Below are 18272 nucleotides of genomic sequence, written 5' to 3'. Positions count from 1 at the left end.
TGCCATGGTGGAGGATCACACGGGCATATGAAGTTCGTTGTACTCGTCCTGGCCATCTTCATCAAAGTTTGGTTCAGCATCTTCAGAGTCCAGCTGTAGAAGGGAGTGAAAAGTTGGGAAAGGCAGGGGAAGTGGGCTTGCCACCTCCTATTCATCAGTTCCTCCTCTGGCTGGCAGCCCTCACTGCCCCCAGACCTTTCCTCACTGTCTACAGGGACAGTAGACATGGCCCCAGGTTGAAGCACCTCCCTCTGGCCAAAAGCTTCAGGTCACCCTCTAGTGACGCCTCCTAATAATAATGATGATGATAGCAGCTACCACACAGAAAAACTTCCTGGTACTCCGAGCTCCTGGGGTGCCTTTGTACACCATGTGTGAATGGACAGTTTTCAAAAAGATGTCCTTTCCTCTAGCTCAGAGGATCCCAGCCTGGACCAGTTTCATGGAAGACAGGTTTTCCGAGGAAAGGATGGGGGTGGTGGGTAGAGATGGTTTCGGGGTGATTCAAGCACATTGCGTTTATTGTGCACAGTATTTCTATTATTATTATTACATCAGTTCCACGTCAGATCATCAGGCATTAGATCCTGGGGAGTGAGGACTCCTGCTCCAGCCGACCGAAGCAGGGCTCAGGATGGATTTCAATGCCACCCACCCCACCCATCCCTCAGCTGTGTGCTTTTGTTCAGGACACAACCTGCACAATTGTCTCCAAGAGCCTCTGCTTCCTTCACGCCAAACCACACCCTTCTCATTGCTTTACCTGAACTTGTGTTTAATCATCACAATTTCATAAGGGAGAATCTGTTAGTAGCCCCATTGTGCTGTGCTTAGTCGCTCAGTCGTGTCCGACTTTTTCCAACCCCATGGACTATAGCCTGCCAGGCTCCTCTGTCCATGGGGATTCTCAGGCAAGAATATGGCAATGGGTTGCCATGCCCTCATCCAGGGGATCTTCCCAGCCCAGGGATTGAACCCAGGTCTCCCGCATTGCAGGTGGATTTTTAACCAACTGAGCCACCAGGGAAGCCCAAGAATACTGGAGTGGGTAGCCTATCCCTTCTCCAGGGGACCTTCCCAACCCAGGAATCCAACTGGGGTCTCCTGCATTGCAGGCAGATTCTTTACCAGCTGAGCTACCAGAAACCCAGGAGCCCCGTTGAGATTTCAGAAGATCAGTCACACAACAGAAGAGACTGGGAGCCAGGCCTCCGTGAATCCAGGGCCCAGGCCCCCTAAGACCAACCCAAGCACCATCCCTTACCGCCTGCAGCTCCCTGTCCTGGAAGAGCCGGGGCAGAAGGCAACGCCTCAGAGGCACTGTGAGCAGCAGCACGAAGGGAAAGGCGAGTGAGGCCGCCGTGGACTTGACCACCCAGAGCAGTGCGATGCAGCCCAGCTGAATGCACGTAAAGAGGTGCATCCGCCAGGTCTTCACCTGGGGAACAGGTGTCGGGTCTCACCACATCCTCAGGGACTCAGCTCCGCAGGTCCCAACTTATCCTCCAGAGTCATCAAGTCCATCTCCAGCACTGGGTCCCTCGGAGTCCCCCCATCACCCCGTCTCCCCATCTCCATGCTTCCCAGCCCTACCTTGGTCACGTAGGGCTGTTCGGGATGGTGTTTTGCCGGCATGAGGATGAGCAATAGACGCTGGGACAGCTGGATACCAGACAGCGATGTGACCCCCATGTACAGGAAAATCCCAAAGAGCACGGCCAGTGGGATCCGACGTAGCACAGCCCCCATGACGATGGACAGACCTGGAGAAGGAGACAGACACCCCCATGATGATGGACAAGCCTGGAGGAGGAGACAGACACCCACAGGACCCCTCCAACAGCCCCTGTGGGGACTGATGAGCCTGTGCAGTCACTGCGATCAAGAGAAGATGGAGTCGGACAGAGAACCAAGGACAGAGAACCAAGGAAAAAGGCACGTGGAGTCAAGGAACAGGTCTGGGGTCAGAGCCGGGGCTATTCATGATGCATTTGGCAACTCAGAAGAGATCTGGGTCAAGTCAGGGCTGGAGAAAGGATTTTAGGTTCCAGACGACAAGTCTGTGGGGTGGGGGCCGGAGCTTTACAAGGTGGGCGCTCACCTACAAGGCTGGCGATGAGCACTCCAGTGACCCGCTGCTCCCGAACTTCCTGGATCTGGGGCTTGTCACCGGGCGCAATGGCAGTGCGCATAACGGTCAGCGCGTTCACGTGGGTCACCGAGCGGACGGTGGCGGCCGTGAGCCAGGGCAACCCAAACAAGCCACAGAGCCCACCCAGGGAGCCGATCAGAAGCAGGTCCAGGTGGAAGCCAGAGCCTTTGAGCAGCCTCCGTGCCTTCTGGCTAACGATGAGCCTGGGGGAGAGCAGGAGTGAGGGGCAGGTGGACACACCCAGTGGAGACCAGAAGTGGACGGAGGACATGCAGAGCAGAGGCTGTCCGCCAGGACCTGCCAGCTTTCTCTCCCAAGCTCTCAAACTGAAGTTCTCACATTTAAGCAAGTTTGAGGCAAATTCCCAATACTGTGGATATTCAAATACCACAAAAGCCAGATGCCAGCTCTCACCACGTCATTGTGGTTTACCCAAAATGAGACACATGTGGGGATCACAGACTGAGAGAGCATGCTGCTGCCAGGGTGTTCTGAGGACTGTCAAGTGCCACCCTGCAAGCGGTGGTGGTGACAGACAGATATCCTCTCAGAGCACCTCGGGGACACTGTGCCCGGGTCCAGGGACCCCCCCAGGGGCTGCCAGTCCCCCAACCCCACTCCTCCCCCACCTCCTCCGCCTGGGGCCCGCCCCGTCCCCTCACGCAGTGATCTGCGTCTCCATGAAGATCAGGATGAGGACCAGGAGTGCAGGCACAGCGGCCGCCACCATCATCCAGGGCGGGAAAGGACGCGCACTGCCCAGGGGCGGGATGAACCACGTGCGCTTGCTGGGGGAGGTCACCGAGAGCCCCGTGGGCACCGTCAGCTTCTGCACAGCCAGAAGGAAGACTGGGTTCGGGGACGCCAGCGACTCCACGGGGCAGCTGTTCCTGCCCGGCTCTGTGTCCCCAGCACCAGGGCTCCAGGGAATTGGGGTGTGAACAGCTTTGGGGAAAATTAGTTCTGTAACCCTCCAAAGTCATTGTCCCTCCAAGGGTCTGGCAGTGAATGAGGAAATGATCCACCTTCTCCATGAGCCACAGAGGAGCTGTCAGTAGACCTGCTCTGGGGGCACCTGTCTTTCTGCCCCTAATCCCACACCAGTTCCTCCAAGAGTCTTGACTAGGGGTCCGCAGACAGCCCCAGACCCCCTGCTGGCCTCCGCAGCTGGTCCACATGGCTGCTTCTGAAACCGCGCACCCGCCCACCCCTGTGTGGCACCAGCATGTAGCCACTCCACTAGGAAAGCTGGGTTCCAGCCCTGACTGGCTGCTGGGGCAGTGGGGACCTGTTATGGCCACCCTCTCAAGGCCTTGGGGTCTTGCCAGACGGCATCGGGGCTCACTCACCTGTGTGTAGGTGTCTGTGATGGAGTAATCCACCAGGACCATCACCAGAATGGAAATTGGGATGCCAAAGTCCCCGATGATGCGGCGAGCCTTGAGAAGGACCAGTCAGGGGAAGGGAGCCAGAGGGGGATAAGAGGAGGGTCAGGAGACTGACATGGGGGCTTATTGCCCAGACCCTTCTTGAGCCTGCAGTAGTAGCAGCATTATTCATTCTGTCGTGTCTGACTCTTTGAGACCCCATGGACTGTAGCCCAGCAGGCTCCTCTGTCCATGGGATTCTCCAGGCAAGAATACTGGAGTGGGTTGCCATTCCCTTCTCCAGAGGATCCTCCCAACCCAGGGATCAAACTCAGGTCTCCTGCACTGGAGGCGGATTCTTTACCAGCTGAGCTACCAGAGAAGCCTGAGCAGGAGCCAGAAGTCCACTGACCTGTCCCTTTAAACCCCACAGGTGCCCAGCCAGCCCAGGAGGGCATTCCTCTCCTGGTCACATTTTGAGGGCTTCAGACAGGGGCGGAGGGCTGCACGGACTTGGCTGGGTTCTCCCATGACCAGGAGAAGGGAGGAGCCCCTCCTCTCCAGAGCAGAGCCCGATGATGCCAGCAGGAATGGAGGGACGCCCACAGGGACCCTACAGGCCCTACTCCTGCCAACCACACACCTTGCCACCCAGGAAGCGGCTGTTTCTGAACTTGCGCAGGAAGAAGGCGATGAGGAAGGTCCCCAGCATGAGGATGAGGGACAGCAGAGCCGTGTTGGGCTGGTTCCTGGGGCCCGGCGGCCCCTCGGTGGGGGGCAGGGCACTCGCATTCAGGTCCAGCTCCGCCTCCAGGGCTCCCTCAGGGGGGTAGAATGGCAGCAGTGGGTGCTCCGTGAACACCTGGGTGGGTTACAAGGTTGCCCCCGTGCTCACCTGGGTAGGTGAGCCTGACTTCACAGCATCAGTACACACCTGTGAGAGAGAGGGCGGCCCCTCCCCTCCCACACCTGACCAGGCAACATAACACAGGACATCCAGCTCCATCTCACACACACACCCATGCCGCTCCTCTACACACAGTGACCCAAGGACCCCCAGCCCAGAAGCACTACAGGGCCCCCCTTTCTTCCCATACCGGTGCAGGCAAATCCCAGACTTTAAACCTCTGGCTTTGACTCCTGCGCTTCAGCTCAGATCTGGCTGAGAGCATCCTCACCCCGCCAACGCCCACAGCCTTCCTCCTTGTCCCCTCCCCCTCCGGTACTCCACACCCCATCCAGGGCGCTGCCCAGCCCCCACATAAACCAACCCCCAAGACCCCGGGGACTGCCACCTTGTAGAGCTTGTGGAAGGTCTCATAGATGAAAATGAGCGAGATGAGGAAGGCGAAGATCTCCTGGGTGAAAGGTGAGATGTAGCGGACCAGGAAGCTGCCTTCCGCGGCCACTAGGGCGAGGACGAAGACCACCAGCCAGAGGCCAACCCACACACGGCCCGTGAGATACTCCAAGTCCTGGGCCCGGCAGAACTAGAGATCGGCAGAGAGAGGCACTTACCCACAGCCATCTGCCCTGGCTGTCAGGGCCCCACGGGACAGGGGGGACAGGTGAACCCCGAGGGAGGGGAGGGAGCCACCCCGGAGGCCCATCACCTGGGCCAGGGGAACAAGGTAGAGCAGGTGACCCCTGGGGAGGGACTGGGTGGCAGTCACCTTGAAGAAGGCTTCTTCGAAGACGAGCAGTGGCCCCGAGAAGCCGACCACGAGCAGCGGCTGGGCCCCCAGCAGAGAAAAGAGGACGCCAAGCACAGCCGTGGACACGATCAGCTCAGACACACCCATCAGCCCCTCTGTCTTCTCCCCTGGAGCGAGCGAGGGTCAGTGGGATAGCTGTTGCCCGGCTCCTTCCACCTGGCCCCCCTTTCTCATCTAGTTTCCCCTAACCTGTCCTGTGTTATGCTGAGTCGCTCAGTCATGCCTGACTCTTTGCAACCCCATGAACTGTAGCCCGCCAGCCTCCTCTGTCCATGGGGATTTTTCCAGGCAAGAATACTGGAGTGGGCTGCCATGCTCTCCTCCAGGGGAATCTTCCTAACCCAGGGATCGAACCCAGGTCTCCCCCACTGCAGGCGGATTCTTTACCATCTGAGCCACCAGGGAAGCCCGCCCCTAACCTGAGGACCCAGGAAATACAGAGCAGTGCCCCCTCACCACCATCAGCACCAGCCCCCCAGGTGGTCACCAGATGCCCCACTCCCTCTCACATTACAGGCATCCCGGAAGTGACCACGGGACCTCCTGGCCCAGGAACGCTGCAGGTGACACTGAGTCCCCTCACCTCTCCTCCTGCCCCTCACCTAGCAGCCCCCCGAAGGTGATGGCGGGGCTGAGGGCAGCGAAGTAGATGAAGAGCACGGCGGCCACACACTGGGAGTGCAGGGCGTCCCGCAGGTCGCTGGGGTAGTGCGGGTACCGGCGCTTCACGTCCCGGACAAGCCCCCCAAACACCGAGCCAGTCCGCAGCAGGGGGTCATCATCAGGGGCGGCCTCAGAGCTCCCCAGTTCCATCGACAGTTCTGGGGGAACACAGGGGCTGCTGGAACCTTGTGCTGGAAGCACGCCCTGGGCCGCATCCTTCCCAGCCCAGGTCCCAGGGCAGAGACGTGGGTCAGGGATTAGAAGCCGGAGTGCGGGACTCAGGAGTCAGACGGGGCCAGGGAGACATGCGTGCAGGGGGCCCCGGGCCCCATAGGGTCAGACCTTTCCCGGGGGCCACGTAGCCACCCTGGGTGGTCAGCTCGGCTTTGGTCTGCTCACGCTCCCGGCGCTTTCTGAGCAGCTCGCGCTGGAAGGCAGCCACAGAGCGCAGCAGGTCTCGGCCTTCCACCTCGGATGGGGGGATCACGATGCTGCCATCCAGGAACTCGCTGATGGCGCTCAGGAGGTCCTGCCGGTCGTCCGCCTGGTAGGCAGCCTCGTGGAACAGCTGGAGGCAGGAGAGGCAGGGGCTGAGCCCACGGCCCAGGGAGGGGGGCCTTCAGGGAGGAGGTGTTGGGCCATCACAGAGCCAGAGGCAAAGGGGATGTTCAGCCACACACACAGGTCCAGGATGCTGGTCAGAGCTCTGACCCAGGTCCCTTCTGGCAGGGAGCCATGGCCCTGAACACCATCCCTCACCCTGGGGAGCGTTCTCTATCCTCCTGGGAGAGTCTCCAGACTTTTCCACAATGCAACAGTGATGCCCAGCATGGCCTTAACAATCCAACCTCCATTTTGATTGGAGAGTGCCCACAGCCTGCTGGTCAGTAAGTATTTTGAACACCATCCCTGGCTAGAGGGCCCTCCTGTCCAAGCCCTGGAGAATCCTGCCTCCCTTTCAAGCCTCCTATCACATCCAAAGCTTCAGAGTCTGGGCTTCTCTCCTGCATCCACCTCCCTTTCCCCCAGCCCAAGGCTCCCTTTTCTGTCTTACCTCACAGCTGCCACCACCACTCCAGAGTACTGCCTCCACCCAGGGGACGCATAGCACCCCTGCATCCGTGGGTACCACTGGGGGGCAGTGAAAGGGATGGGGAACAAACAGGGCTCCGGGGAACAAGACCCACCTTGTCAGACATGAGGGTGGCAATGGAGCGCCCAAGCTCATGATAGTCGGTGCTGGTGTGGCTTGGCCCAAGCATCACGAAGAGGAAGCGAACTGGCACGGGGACCTCAAGCACAGACTCCAAGAGTACGGCCTCGTTCAGGCGCACAAAGGCGGCCGCTGGCTGCTCCAAGAAAGGCACACAGCCTGGAGGGAGAGCAAGGCGCAGGGTGCTGGGCAAAGGGGAACGGTCAAGGCAGGCCCTGCAGGGGATATTTGGGGCCATCATGAACCAGTTGAGCAGGCTCCATACTGCATAAAGGAACCCCAATCTAAAGAAGCCCTATGTTTGGATATTTATTATAATTTACCAACAGGTGGAAATCAAGGGTATTAAGGAAGAGGTGCCTTTGTCTGATTCTCACAAAGGTGCTAGATGGACTAGCAGCAGGCCAAGATAGCAGAAAACTGAACAGGAAGCAGACAGAGGATTAGGGAAGAAAAGGCTGGGGCAAGATGGGCTGAGAGGAAGAGAAGGGGCAGGTTGAGGGTCTGGCCAAAAGTCAAGACAAGCAGACTGCAGTGGAGGCATCCACGCCCCGTAACCCCTATCCCCAGTGCCCAGCCCTCCTTACCCACGAGCACAACAGTAGCCTCAGCATCTTCAGGGATCTTCTCCAGCAGCTTCAGGCTTTTCCCCCGGTGACCATCTCCCCCAGGCATGTGCAGGGGCTTCTGAGGACGCAGAACTGGAATAGGGCTGGGACCCAGACCGGAGGCCGTGGCAGGCCCTCCCATCCCTTGCTCTAGGCCTGGACTCTGCCTCCAACCCCTGGATCTGGGACTTGCTTTCTCCCCTCACCGCCCCCAACCCAGCCAAAGTGGGGACTCCTGGTGATGTGCCCCACAGCAGGAGGGGACCAGCCCAGGATCTGGACCCCTCCTCCAAGCCCCACCACCACCACAGCTTTATCTTATTTAACTGGCTCCCCTGGCCCTGCCCCGTGATCCCACTTAAACCTCCTGTTTCTCCATGCCTAGCTTGGCACCAAGCATCCAACCTTCCTGATCCACTCAATGAAACCCTTGCTGTCCCCCAGCCCAGGTCAGAGCAAAGCAACTGACCTCCTTGGCCTCAGGGTCGTGAGGCCAGAGTGGGGCTGGCTCCCCCAGGTCATCAGCCATGGTGGGCACTGCACCGTCAGGGCCATGGCTGGGGGTTGGGTGGTGATTCCCTAGGACCGAGTTCACACTGGAGCTGGACGCATTTCGGGGAAAGAAGCCACTGTCCTTGTCATCATTGGGATGGCTGGAGAGAGGACAGAGGGGGCAGGCAGGTGAGCAGGAGAGGTCCTTGGTGGCCTGAGGTCATGGGAAAATGACATATGGAGGGTCGGGGCTTCCATTCTCTCTACCTCAGTGTAAGAAGGAACTTTCTAATGGTTGATACTTTCTAATGGGTGAAGGAATGAGCTCTCCGTCGCTTAAGGTATTCAAGCAGACTGGAAACAGCCACTCGAGAGAGTCTGTGCTCCTGGAAAGCAGCTGAACCTGAAGGCCATCCCCCCTCCCTGGCGCTCCAGCCTGGCACCTGTGTTTCAGCAGCAGAGTGCGAAGGACACTGGCCCTGTCCTCCGGCCGGATCTGGTCAGACACAATCATAGTCTCCACCACGAGGTGTGCGATGCCTGGCAGAGTGGTCTGCTCCAGGTCGAGAAGGGCAGCCCCTGGGGAAACAGACGGGGAAGGGATCTCATTCCCGTTAGACATAGAAACACCACCCCACCACAGTGGCCTTGTTCCCCCAGGGGCAGGCAAGTATGCTGGGTGAGCATAGCATCCCATGTGCCCAGGCAGATACACAGTTCCACATGGCCACAGCCCAGCCCGAAAGGAATGGAAAAAGAGAGCACGGGGTGAGGGCACGGCCCCTCCTTGCCCAGAGAGGGGTCATCTGTCGGCTTACTGCCTGGACAGATACCTACCATGCCGCAGGTATAGAGCCAGGTCCCCAGGCACAGCCCCGCCCCTCAGAGTACGGCTGTGCGGACCCCACATTCCCGAGGGGCAGCCAGGCCTTGCCTGGCCCCAGGGCATCATCCCAGGAGCTGGGCAGCCTGGCACCGGACGAGCTCTGCAGCGCTCCTACCGTGGGCTATGGTCCTCCTGAGTTCCAGCAGGCTTCGGAAGGAGAGCGAGGCCACGTGGGGCTTCCCCCAGCGCTCCGTCTCTTCCTCCACATCCTCCTCAAACTTGATCCAGCGGGCCGTCTCCCGCCAGTGGGGCTCCTGGCTGCGATCCAGCATCAGCTCATTCAGCTCCACAAACACCTGGGGTGAGGTGCCCAGGGTGAGGGCCTGGGGGGCTGCAAGTGGGCCCGGCTGTCCTGGGGATGTGGGTGATGGGCCAGGCAGGCAGGGAGGGAGGGAGAAGTGGGGAAGAGAGGCGAGAGGAACCGAGAGGCCCATCCCTGCAGGGTCTGGTACCTCATGGGGCCGCCGGTCCAGCTGCTGCTGCTTCTTCTTCCTGCGCAGGACGGGGGCCAGGCCACTGGCGCTGCCCCTCCCACTCTGCGTCCGAGATGGCTTCTTGACCAGGTGCCGCCGCACGCCAGGGTTGTCCTCCAGCCGGTGACCTGCAGAGAAGGTGGGCTCAGCCGTCCCAGGGCACCAGCTCAGGGCCCCCCGGGGTCATGGCCAGTCTACTTCGGGGGGGAGCACCACAGTCACCCAGGGGCTACGCCAACAAAACCACATTTTCCGGGGTGGGGGGCCACATTTCATACATGAGGAGACTGAGGCCCAGAAAGGGGACAGGACTAGTCCAAAGTCACACAGGGGATGCTGGCTAAGCCACAGGGAAAAGGCGGACCCCCACCCAACCCAGTCCACGGCCCCTGCCATGGCCACTGCCTCTCAATCTGTAGAACCAGGACCCACAGTACGTCCCCAGGCTCTGCACTCTCAGCCTTTGCCTGTGCCCCCTGGCACCCACGTCCCCCACGTGGGTACACGCAGGCAGAGCTTCCATCCCTCTCTCCCCACGCACCCCTTCCAGGCCCAGAGCTGGGACAAGGCCAGCAGCCCAGTTACTCACAAGCTAGTCCCCCCGCCATGGGGCTCAGCTGGCCCCTGATGGATTCCCACAGGTCATAGTCCTCAAAGTCCAGCACAAACATCTCTAAGTCCTCTGAGGTCAGCGAGTCTCGAGGGCTGGAGGCTGGAGCCCTCCCAGGGCCCTGGCCCTCAGCGTCCCCGGGCCCAGGGCTCGATGCCCCCTTGGGCTCTGTGATCTCCTCCAGTGGGCTCGTCATCCCCTAGATGGCCGAGACTGCAGCCCCTGCTCCTTCCCAGAGCCCTGGCTCTCCAGAGAGATAGGAGCTTGGACAGCGGTGGTCCTGGTCCAACCAGAGCTGCAAGTGGCCAGCCTCCCGACCCCGACTCCCCAGGTCCCCAAGCCTGCTTCCTGCTGCTTCCAGCCCCCACGCTGGGTCTGTAAACACGCCCTCCCCTGGCCCCCCCATCCCGCTGCCACCGCTGCTCCTGCACTGCTCCTGCTGCCATCGGATTGTTCCTGTCCCTGTCCTCAGGCCCTGGCAACTTTCCATGACGTATTGAGCTCAAAGCCCTCCCTCCAACTCCTCCCCCCACCCCGACACACTGTGGTTCCAAGGGGGAGGAGGGAGGGGTCGGTGATGCCCCTGGCCTGGGCACAGCGCCCCATGGGTGATGACAGGTGGCACAGAAACCAGGGCACTGATAAGATGGAAGGAATGTGCCGAGATCACAGCCAGGCCCAGTCGAGGGTGGTATGGTGGGAGCAAGGGGGCCCGGCACAGGGAGTGGTAGGGCCAAGATGAGTGGCCCAGCCTCAGGGGTCTGGTTCGGGGTGGGGGGGTTAACAAGAGTTTTCCCCAAGGAGAGGAGCCTCAGGAGAGGGGGTAAAAGGATGTCTCTAAATGTCATGTGGGGGCTGCCTCATTCCAGGGGTGACTCAGAGGACACAACCAGGACGGAAGGGTAGAGGTGTCGCCAGGGGAAATCTCAGCTCTGGCACCCGAGGCATAGTCTGGTGAGGTAGTGAGCTCCCTGTCACTGGCCACATTCCAGCAGGCAGGGATACCGCAGAGGGGGCTCAGCCCTGGGTAGGGGAGTGCACTGAGCTTCTCCAAGGTCTCTCACAGGCTGGGCACCCCTGGGAGTGGGTGTCACTCACTCTTCATATCATCCAGGTCTGCAGAGCCCAGCATCTGGGCCTCCGCCTCGTCAGTGGGCACCTGCTGCTCCGGGCCGCCCGGGCCGCCCAGGGCACTGCCTGGGCACAGCCGCTCCCTCAGGTCATAGCTGGCCGACGGGCTCCACGGTCGGCCCTTCTCTCCGGTGACTCGGGAGACGCGGGCCCGGGGACTAGGAGAGCTGAGGAGGCAACACGGCAGCCTTGAACTTGTCGGGGAAGCTCGACAGCGATGGGCCAGGTGAGGGGGTTCCCCTGCCCTCCCCCAGCTTGGGACTGGGCTGGATTGCCCCCCCTGGGGACTAAACACAGGCTTCTCCTGGGCAGAGAGAAAGCTTATCTCCACCTTCCTGAGCCCATCATGCCGGTCCCCAGGTCCTCTTTGTCCCGTTCTCCTCTCCACCTAGACACCCTCTCTCTCCTGGAAGACTGTCCCTGTCAACCCTCTCGTCCTCTCCTACTGGTCCTTCGTGCAGAGAAGGGGCACGCCCTGCCTGCTTCCTCTGCCCCCTTCTCTCGTCTCCTCCCAGCTTCTTCTCGGGGGTTCAGGAAGGAGCCTGGGACCTGCGCTGGACTGGGCCGGAGGCCGGTACCTGACGGAGTGCTGGGGGCTCTTGTCCGAGCTTGGGCCCACTGAGGGCAGGGGCTTGGTGAAGGCAGCCCTCCCGGAGAGGCCAGGACTGTCATCCTCGTCACTTCCAATGGAGAACTGTGGATAAACCGCGTGTGCCCTGGGTCCGTGCCCCGACTCAGCCCCAACCCCCCACTGCCAAGCCTCCCCTCCTCTCTGCGCCCCTCCCTGAGCAGCCAGCCCCATTTCGGGGGTCCCTACCTTTGCTTTCGGTGGGGACCCTGGGGGTGGGGGCTCCGCAGGTTCAGCCTCAGATTCCCCCTCTTCTTCCTCTTCCTCCTCCTCCTCATCCACTCCGGCTCCCCCCTCCTCCTGGATGGGAGGGGTCCCCTCGGAGGGGGGAGCAGAGGTTTTCTCTTTCTTCCTCTTCCTCCTGGTCTGCCGAGCAGAGGTGGGGGGCAGTCGCCGCAGCTTGTGGGGTGGAGGCAGGCGCGCCGAGAGCGGGTGGTGGGTGTGGTGGGATGTGTGTCGGTGAACTGGGGGTGCAGGAGAGCCGGTTGGGGCCCCCACAACAGAAGAGGGCCCCTCACCACCCTAGGGGCACACACCTTATTATTCTAGCTCAAGGCCGCAAAGAAGGGCACCCTGGTCCTTTCTCCAGAGTCAGGCTCCCCCCAACACCTGTATCCACAGCCTGTCATGGGTAAGGCCTGGTAGAGTGGGGGATGGAGTGATGGAGAGGGGAAGATGGGGGTATGAGAGGCCAGGATACAGCAAAGAAAGTAAAGGTGGAGTCAGCCGAGACAAGGAGGGGAGGAGAGGTGGCCTAGAGGAAAGGGCAGGGCCAGAGGAAGGACAGAGCCTTGAGGAAGATGAAGGTCACCAAGAGCGGCCTCAGGCCCATCTCCCTACATCTCCCCTCGGTCTGGGGCCCAGCTCCCCTGGCAGGCAGACAGGTGATGGGTGAGTGAGGCAGGATGACTTAACACGGCGTGGTGGCCCAGCACAGCGTCCAGCATAAGATGGCCCTGGGTGACCCAGCCAGTGGTGAGCACGGTGATGGTGGCAAATGAAGGTGATGGCGGTGAGGGCGGCCACACTAGGGGTCCCCGGGCTACCCACACTCAAAGTCCCGCTCGCTGTAGCTGCGGCTGGGCTTCTCGGGGTCCCAGGCCGGGGGCTTGCTGATGAGGTCCCCAAACCTGCTCACAGCCAAGGTCTTGCCCAAGTCATCGTCCTCCTCCATGTCTGGACTCAGAGGTGGCTCCTCCAAGGGCACCCGGACCTGCAGACCCAGCAGCCCCTCCTAAGGACCCTCGACCCATGAACTTGACACATCTACCCCAACTCCAAGCCCCAGGAGGCGGTGGGGGAGACCAGTAGACTCCATCTTCTACTCCCTGAGGCCCAGACTGGGGTCAACCTCCCAGGCTCTCAGGGCTTGGGACCAGAGGGGTCAACAGATCAGAAAAATACCAAAAGACTCCCCCTCCTTCTCCATATCCCTGCCCAGCTCCATCCCTGGATCGGGAGTGGGGTGGTCCGAGAATCGACCAGAGGGACACCCCCACCTCCTCCTGCGGTCCCTCCCCCTCCTCTCCTCTTCTCCCACCCCCGCAAGCGTCAGTCACCTGGGGTAGGGGGGAGGCGCCCCCGGGTGGCGGGATCACTCCGTTGGCCATGTCCGGAGAAGCAGCTTGGGAGGCTCGGACTCACTGAGGGACCCGTGACCCAGGTGAGAAGAAGGGGGCGCTGCGCGAACCTAATGGGGAGCCCTGGGGAAGGAGGGCGGGGTCAGGAGTCTCACGCCGCCGCCCCCTCCCTCTCTCCGGAGCCGGATCCCCCCGGCCTCCCCAGCGCCCATCCAGGCCCCGCCGCACCCCGGACGCCCCCGGGCCGGGCGCGCTGCGCCCCGCCCCGCCCTGCGGTACCTCGGGGCTCCGGAGAGTGCGAGGCCTGGGCCGGCCGCCGCGCCCCATCTCCCTCTGGCGCGGGCTTCGGGGCCTGTCGCCACGCAGGGTCGGACGGCCGGGGGGCGCCCGCGGCCGCGGGGAGTCGGGCGGACGCAGGCGCCGGAGCCCGCAGCCCGCGGCTCCACCTCCTCCCGCTTGGCTCCGCAGCTCCGCCGCCGCCGCTGGGCCGCACAATGGGAGCGGGCGGGCGGTGACTCACCCCGCCCCGGCCAGCCCGGCTCCCACGCGCCGGCCCCCGCAGGACCCCACCTTTCCACCAGCCCCTTCTCCCGTGCCCCACGCGTTGCCCCGGGCGGGTGCGCCGCCCTCCACTCCCACAATCCCCAGATTCACGCCTCAACCTTGCTTTTAGCCTCCCCTCCCCGCAAGAGTTCTGGAGGCGACCCCTCCTCGGACGCCAGACCCTCCGACCGTGAGAACTGGGCTCCCAGACCTGGGGGAGCTCCCACCACCTGTCCCTTCGGTCCGACATAGCCCCAGATGCCTGCCGGGCACCGCCCAACATTTGACCTTGGCAATTACCTCCCCTCCCTGGGCCTTGGTTTCTCCATCGTAGCCAGAGGGGCCTGGAATCAGGGTGTTCCAAAGTTCCCTCCAGCTCTAAGATTCTCTGGCTCAGTTTCCTCAACCTGCCCCTCCTCCACTCCCTGAAGTAGTCACTTCTCCTTTCCCAAGGGCAAAGTCTCTGGAAGGCGACACTGGATCCCAATTTGACCCTCTGGGGTCTGGATGAAATGGCACTTAGCACATTGCCAAGTCCCTAACTGCCCCTCACTTTACAGCTGATGAAGACACATCCCTGAATCCTTAGGAGAACTTAGGAGGATGTGGCAAGGAGAACCCAGGATGGAGCTGATGGGCAGGGGAGAGTGGCACTGGCCAGACCCGGGAGAGGGAAACCAACATCGCAGGTGGGGTACAGGGTACTGGGCATGATGGGCTCAGGGTGGGAGAAGAGGTTTAACCCTGTGACCTTGGATTCGTAATTTACCCTCTCCCAGCCCTGCCCTCTGACTCAGATGGTAAAGAATCTACCTGCAATGCAGGTGACCCGGGTTCAATCCCTGGTGGGGAAGATCCCCTGGAGAAGGGAATGACTATCCACTCCAGTATTCTTGCCCGGAGAATCCCATGGACAGAGGAGCCTGGTGGGCTACAGTCCATGGGGTCGCAAAAGAGGGGGACACAACTGAGCGACTGACACACCCACACAGCCCTGCCCTCAGCTGGGTCTCACTCAACCTGAAGGAAGATTTTCTACATTCAGAGGCGACAGCAAGGAGAGGGGAAGGCAGCTAGAATCAGCTGAGCACTTTGTCCAGTCTGGGCCCTCTCCATCCTCCTCTTGGCCTCATCACAGCTGAGAGTCAGGGAGGCTGTGACCCTGCCATGGTTGCAGCTGGGAAGTAGGCTGCTGACAGAGCATCTTCAGTGTATGTCCCGGCCACCGCCTGTTACTGCTCCCAACCTCTTTCAGCAAAGGAGAGGTGGTCAACCTTCCAGGCTCATTGGGCGTGGAGAGAGTGAACCAAGACGCCCATATTAGAGTCAGCTGGGATTAAGTAGAGTGTGTGAACTGTGCCCCGAAACTCAGGGTGTGAGACCCATCTGTTACAGGTTGAATTGTGCACCCTCCCCCACCCATCACACACACACACACACACACACACACATGCGCGCGCCACCAATTCATAGGTTGAAATCTTAATCCCCAGTACCTCCAGTTCAGTTCAGTTCAGTAGCTCAGTTGTGTCCAACTCTTTGTGACCCCATGAATCGCAGCACACCAGGCTTCCCTGTCCATCACCAACTCCCAGAGTTTACTCAAACTCATGTCCATCGAGTCGGTGATGGCATTCAACCATCTCATCCTCTGTCGTCCCCTTCTCCTCTTGCCCCCAATCCCTCCCAGCATCAGAGTCTTTTCCAATGAGTCAACTCTTCGCATGAGGTGGCCAAAGTATTGGAGTTTCAGCCTCAGCATCAGTCCTTCCAATGAACACCCAAGACTGATCTCCTTTAGGATGGACTGGTTGGATCTCCTTGCAGTCCAAGGGACTCTCAAGAGTCTTCTCCAACACCACAGTTCAAAAGCATCAATTCTTCGGTGCTCAGCTTTCTTCACAGTCCAACCCTCACATCCATACATGACTACTGGAAAAACCATAGCCTTGACTAGACGGACCTTTGTTGGCAAAGTAATGTCTCTGCTTTTGAATAAGCTATCTAGGTTGGTCATAACTTTCCTTCCAAGGAGTAAAAGATGACCTTATTTGGAAATGAAGTTACACTGGGAGAGGGTGGGCTCCTTTTCTAATACGAAAGTTGTTGTTCCGTTGCTGAGTCGTGTCTGACTCTGTGACCATGTGGACTGCAGCACGTCAGGCTTCCCTGTACTTCACTGTCTCCCGGAGCCTGCTCAAACTCATGTCCATCGAGTCAGTGATGCTATTCAACCATCTCATCCTATACCACACCCTTCTCCTCCTGCCTTCAATCTTTCCCAGCACCAGGTTTTTTTCCAATGCGTCGGCTCTGGGGATCAGGTGACCAGAGTATTGAATGGTGTCCTTATAAAAAGGTGAAATGTGGACACACACACACTCGGGAGAATGCCGTGTGAAGTTTGGAGCTGAGCTGCCACTAGCCCAGGAATGACCAGAAGCTGGGAACAGATCCTTCCCTTGGGCCTTCAGAGGGAACACAGCCCTGCTGGTGTCTTCATCTCAGACTTTCAGCCTCCAGAGCTGTGAGACAACAGACTTCTGTTTTTTAAGCCATTTTGTTCATGAAACTGTTGGGGCAGCCCCAGCATGCTAATACATGGCCCAGTCCCTTATCGCTCTGAGTCAGGTAACTTGGTTCCAAGTCTCTACCTTGTGTGCTTTGGTGGAGCCTACCCTTGCTCAGAGGTACAAAGGAACCTGGGAGTCCCCCACCTTGGGAACATTTCCCAGGACCCTCTGACACCTGGTTCTGTCCGGGGCCTCAGGCTCCATTTTCTAGCCTGTAAAGTCAGATGGCAGTACTTTAATACTGAGACAGCTTGGGGAGGGTCTTGCCAACCTGGTCCCTGGATATTGATGCCTTAAGGGCACTGCACAACTCGTCCCTCTGAGGCTCCACCCTCCCAAGGGATTAGCATTGAGCACAGGTCTCGTCTTCCTAGGGCCCTCAGACTCCCATCCTCTTCCCAGTTGGGGAGTTCCCCACTCTGCCCCCAGTCAGAAGCTTTGGTCTGTTGCAAGCCCTTTCTTCTATCCCCTGGGGAGTGAGATGGAGTGAAATCTCTCCTTAGAGGGTCTTTGGACACCTATGCTCATTGCTCCTTCTGGGGCGGAGAGAGAAATGCCGATGGCCCCAGCTGTTTCAGACCAATTTTTTTTTTAATAAAAAAAATTTTTTTTAAGATAGTGGGAATTCCTGGTTGGCACAGTGGTTAAGATTCTGGGCTTTCATTGCTGTGGCCCAGGTTCAGTCCCTAGTCAGGGAAATGAGATCCTGCGAGCGCAGCCAACAACAACCACCAAAAAAAAAGGTAAAGGTAGGAACCATGATCATTTCATCACCCTAAATTTAGGTACAAACCACTTTAATATTCATATTCTCATGCGCTCACAACAGCCCTCTAAGGTAGAGCATCTTAATCCATTTGACAGTTGAGAAAAGTGAGGCTCATGAAATGTGAGTGACTTGCCTAAGGTCAAAGGCTCCTAGCCAGCATGGCCAGGAATTGAACCCGAGGGCTTGTGGCTCCATGTCTAATGTTTATCCCCATACACTACAGTGCCCCCTGCCCTCACCACCACACCTTGGTGCTTTTCCATAGCTGTTAAAGACCCAGTGGAGACAAACAAATACATTTTTTATATTTATAAATAAATATATAAATAAATTTATATACAAATATACAGCTTTATTTTGCATACAAATTTGTATACAATAATTTTGTATATAAAACATATTTTGTAAAAATATACAAATATACAAGTTTATATAGCAAAAATACACAAATAAATAAATAAACCTTCCATGCCCGGAGAACAGACTGAAATATACCACTCACTTCCGAGACGAGTTTTTTAAGGAGACCGCATCTTTGCTACCAGAAGCCATACAGGGGAAGGATCAAGCAGCAGGTAATTGCATGACCTGGAGCAAGTTATTTACCCTCTATGGGCCTCAGATTTCTCATCTGCAAAACGGCAATTAGAACAGGATTGATGGGCTTCCCTGGTGGCTCAGTGGTAAAGAATCTGCCTGCCAGTGCAGGAGAGACAGGTTTGATCCCTGGCACAGGAAGATCCCACAGGCCATGGAGCAACTAAGCCCGTGCGCCACAACTCCTGAGCCTGTGCTCTGGAGCCCAAGAGCCACAACTCCTGAGCCCACATGCTGCAGCTAGTGAAGCCCGAGCACCGTAGAGCCCGTGC

At 59.1% G+C, this 18272-nt stretch overlaps 1 protein-coding gene across 3 annotated transcripts; it reads right to left on the bottom strand.

The window, feature by feature from the left end:
- Positions 1 to 15: 15 nt before the first annotated feature.
- SLC4A3 (solute carrier family 4 member 3) lies at positions 16 to 13578 on the bottom strand. 3 transcript variants are annotated; one of them, XM_068966988.1, is made up of 22 exons: positions 13498 to 13578; positions 12989 to 13151; positions 12128 to 12402; positions 11889 to 12004; positions 11278 to 11576; positions 9549 to 9697; positions 9212 to 9392; positions 8654 to 8789; positions 8188 to 8371; positions 7698 to 7797; positions 7085 to 7269; positions 6240 to 6465; positions 5837 to 6055; positions 5193 to 5341; positions 4815 to 5009; positions 4163 to 4381; positions 3502 to 3591; positions 2815 to 2981; positions 2102 to 2355; positions 1594 to 1763; positions 1265 to 1438; positions 16 to 93 (listed from the first exon to the last, which is right to left on the bottom strand). In XM_068966988.1, the coding sequence occupies exons 1-22, from the start codon at positions 13546 to 13548 to the stop codon at positions 16 to 18; spliced, it is 3780 nt and encodes a 1259-aa protein (XP_068823089.1). In that variant the 5' UTR covers positions 13549 to 13578. The 3 variants fall into 3 exon arrangements, with proteins under 3 accessions (XP_068823089.1, XP_068823090.1, XP_068823091.1); XM_068966989.1 differs by having other exon boundaries at positions 11278 to 11504; XM_068966990.1 differs by having other exon boundaries at positions 11278 to 11477.
- Between the last annotated feature and the right edge of the window lie 4694 nt (positions 13579 to 18272).

The sequence above is a fragment of the Capricornis sumatraensis genome, chromosome 3 (genome assembly GCF_032405125.1).
Source record: "Capricornis sumatraensis isolate serow.1 chromosome 3, serow.2, whole genome shotgun sequence".
Classification (NCBI taxonomy): Eukaryota; Metazoa; Chordata; class Mammalia; order Artiodactyla; family Bovidae; genus Capricornis; species Capricornis sumatraensis.
The sequence above is the reverse complement of the archived record's forward strand: the minus strand, read 5'-3'. Positions and strand labels throughout refer to the sequence as shown.

Coding starts and splice junctions, on each gene's coding strand:
- SLC4A3 (XM_068966988.1), bottom strand. CDS start 13,548: ATGGCCAACGGAGTGATCCCGCCACCCGGGGGCGCCTCCCCCCTACCC. Junction 6,466..7,084: donor CCACCCTCATGTCTGACAAG/GTGGGTCTTGTT, acceptor TCCTGCCTCCAG/CTGTTCCACGAGGCTGCCTA. Junction 2,356..2,814: donor ATGGAGACGCAGATCACTGC/GTGAGGGGACGG, acceptor GCTCTCCCCCAG/GCTCATCGTTAGCCAGAAGG.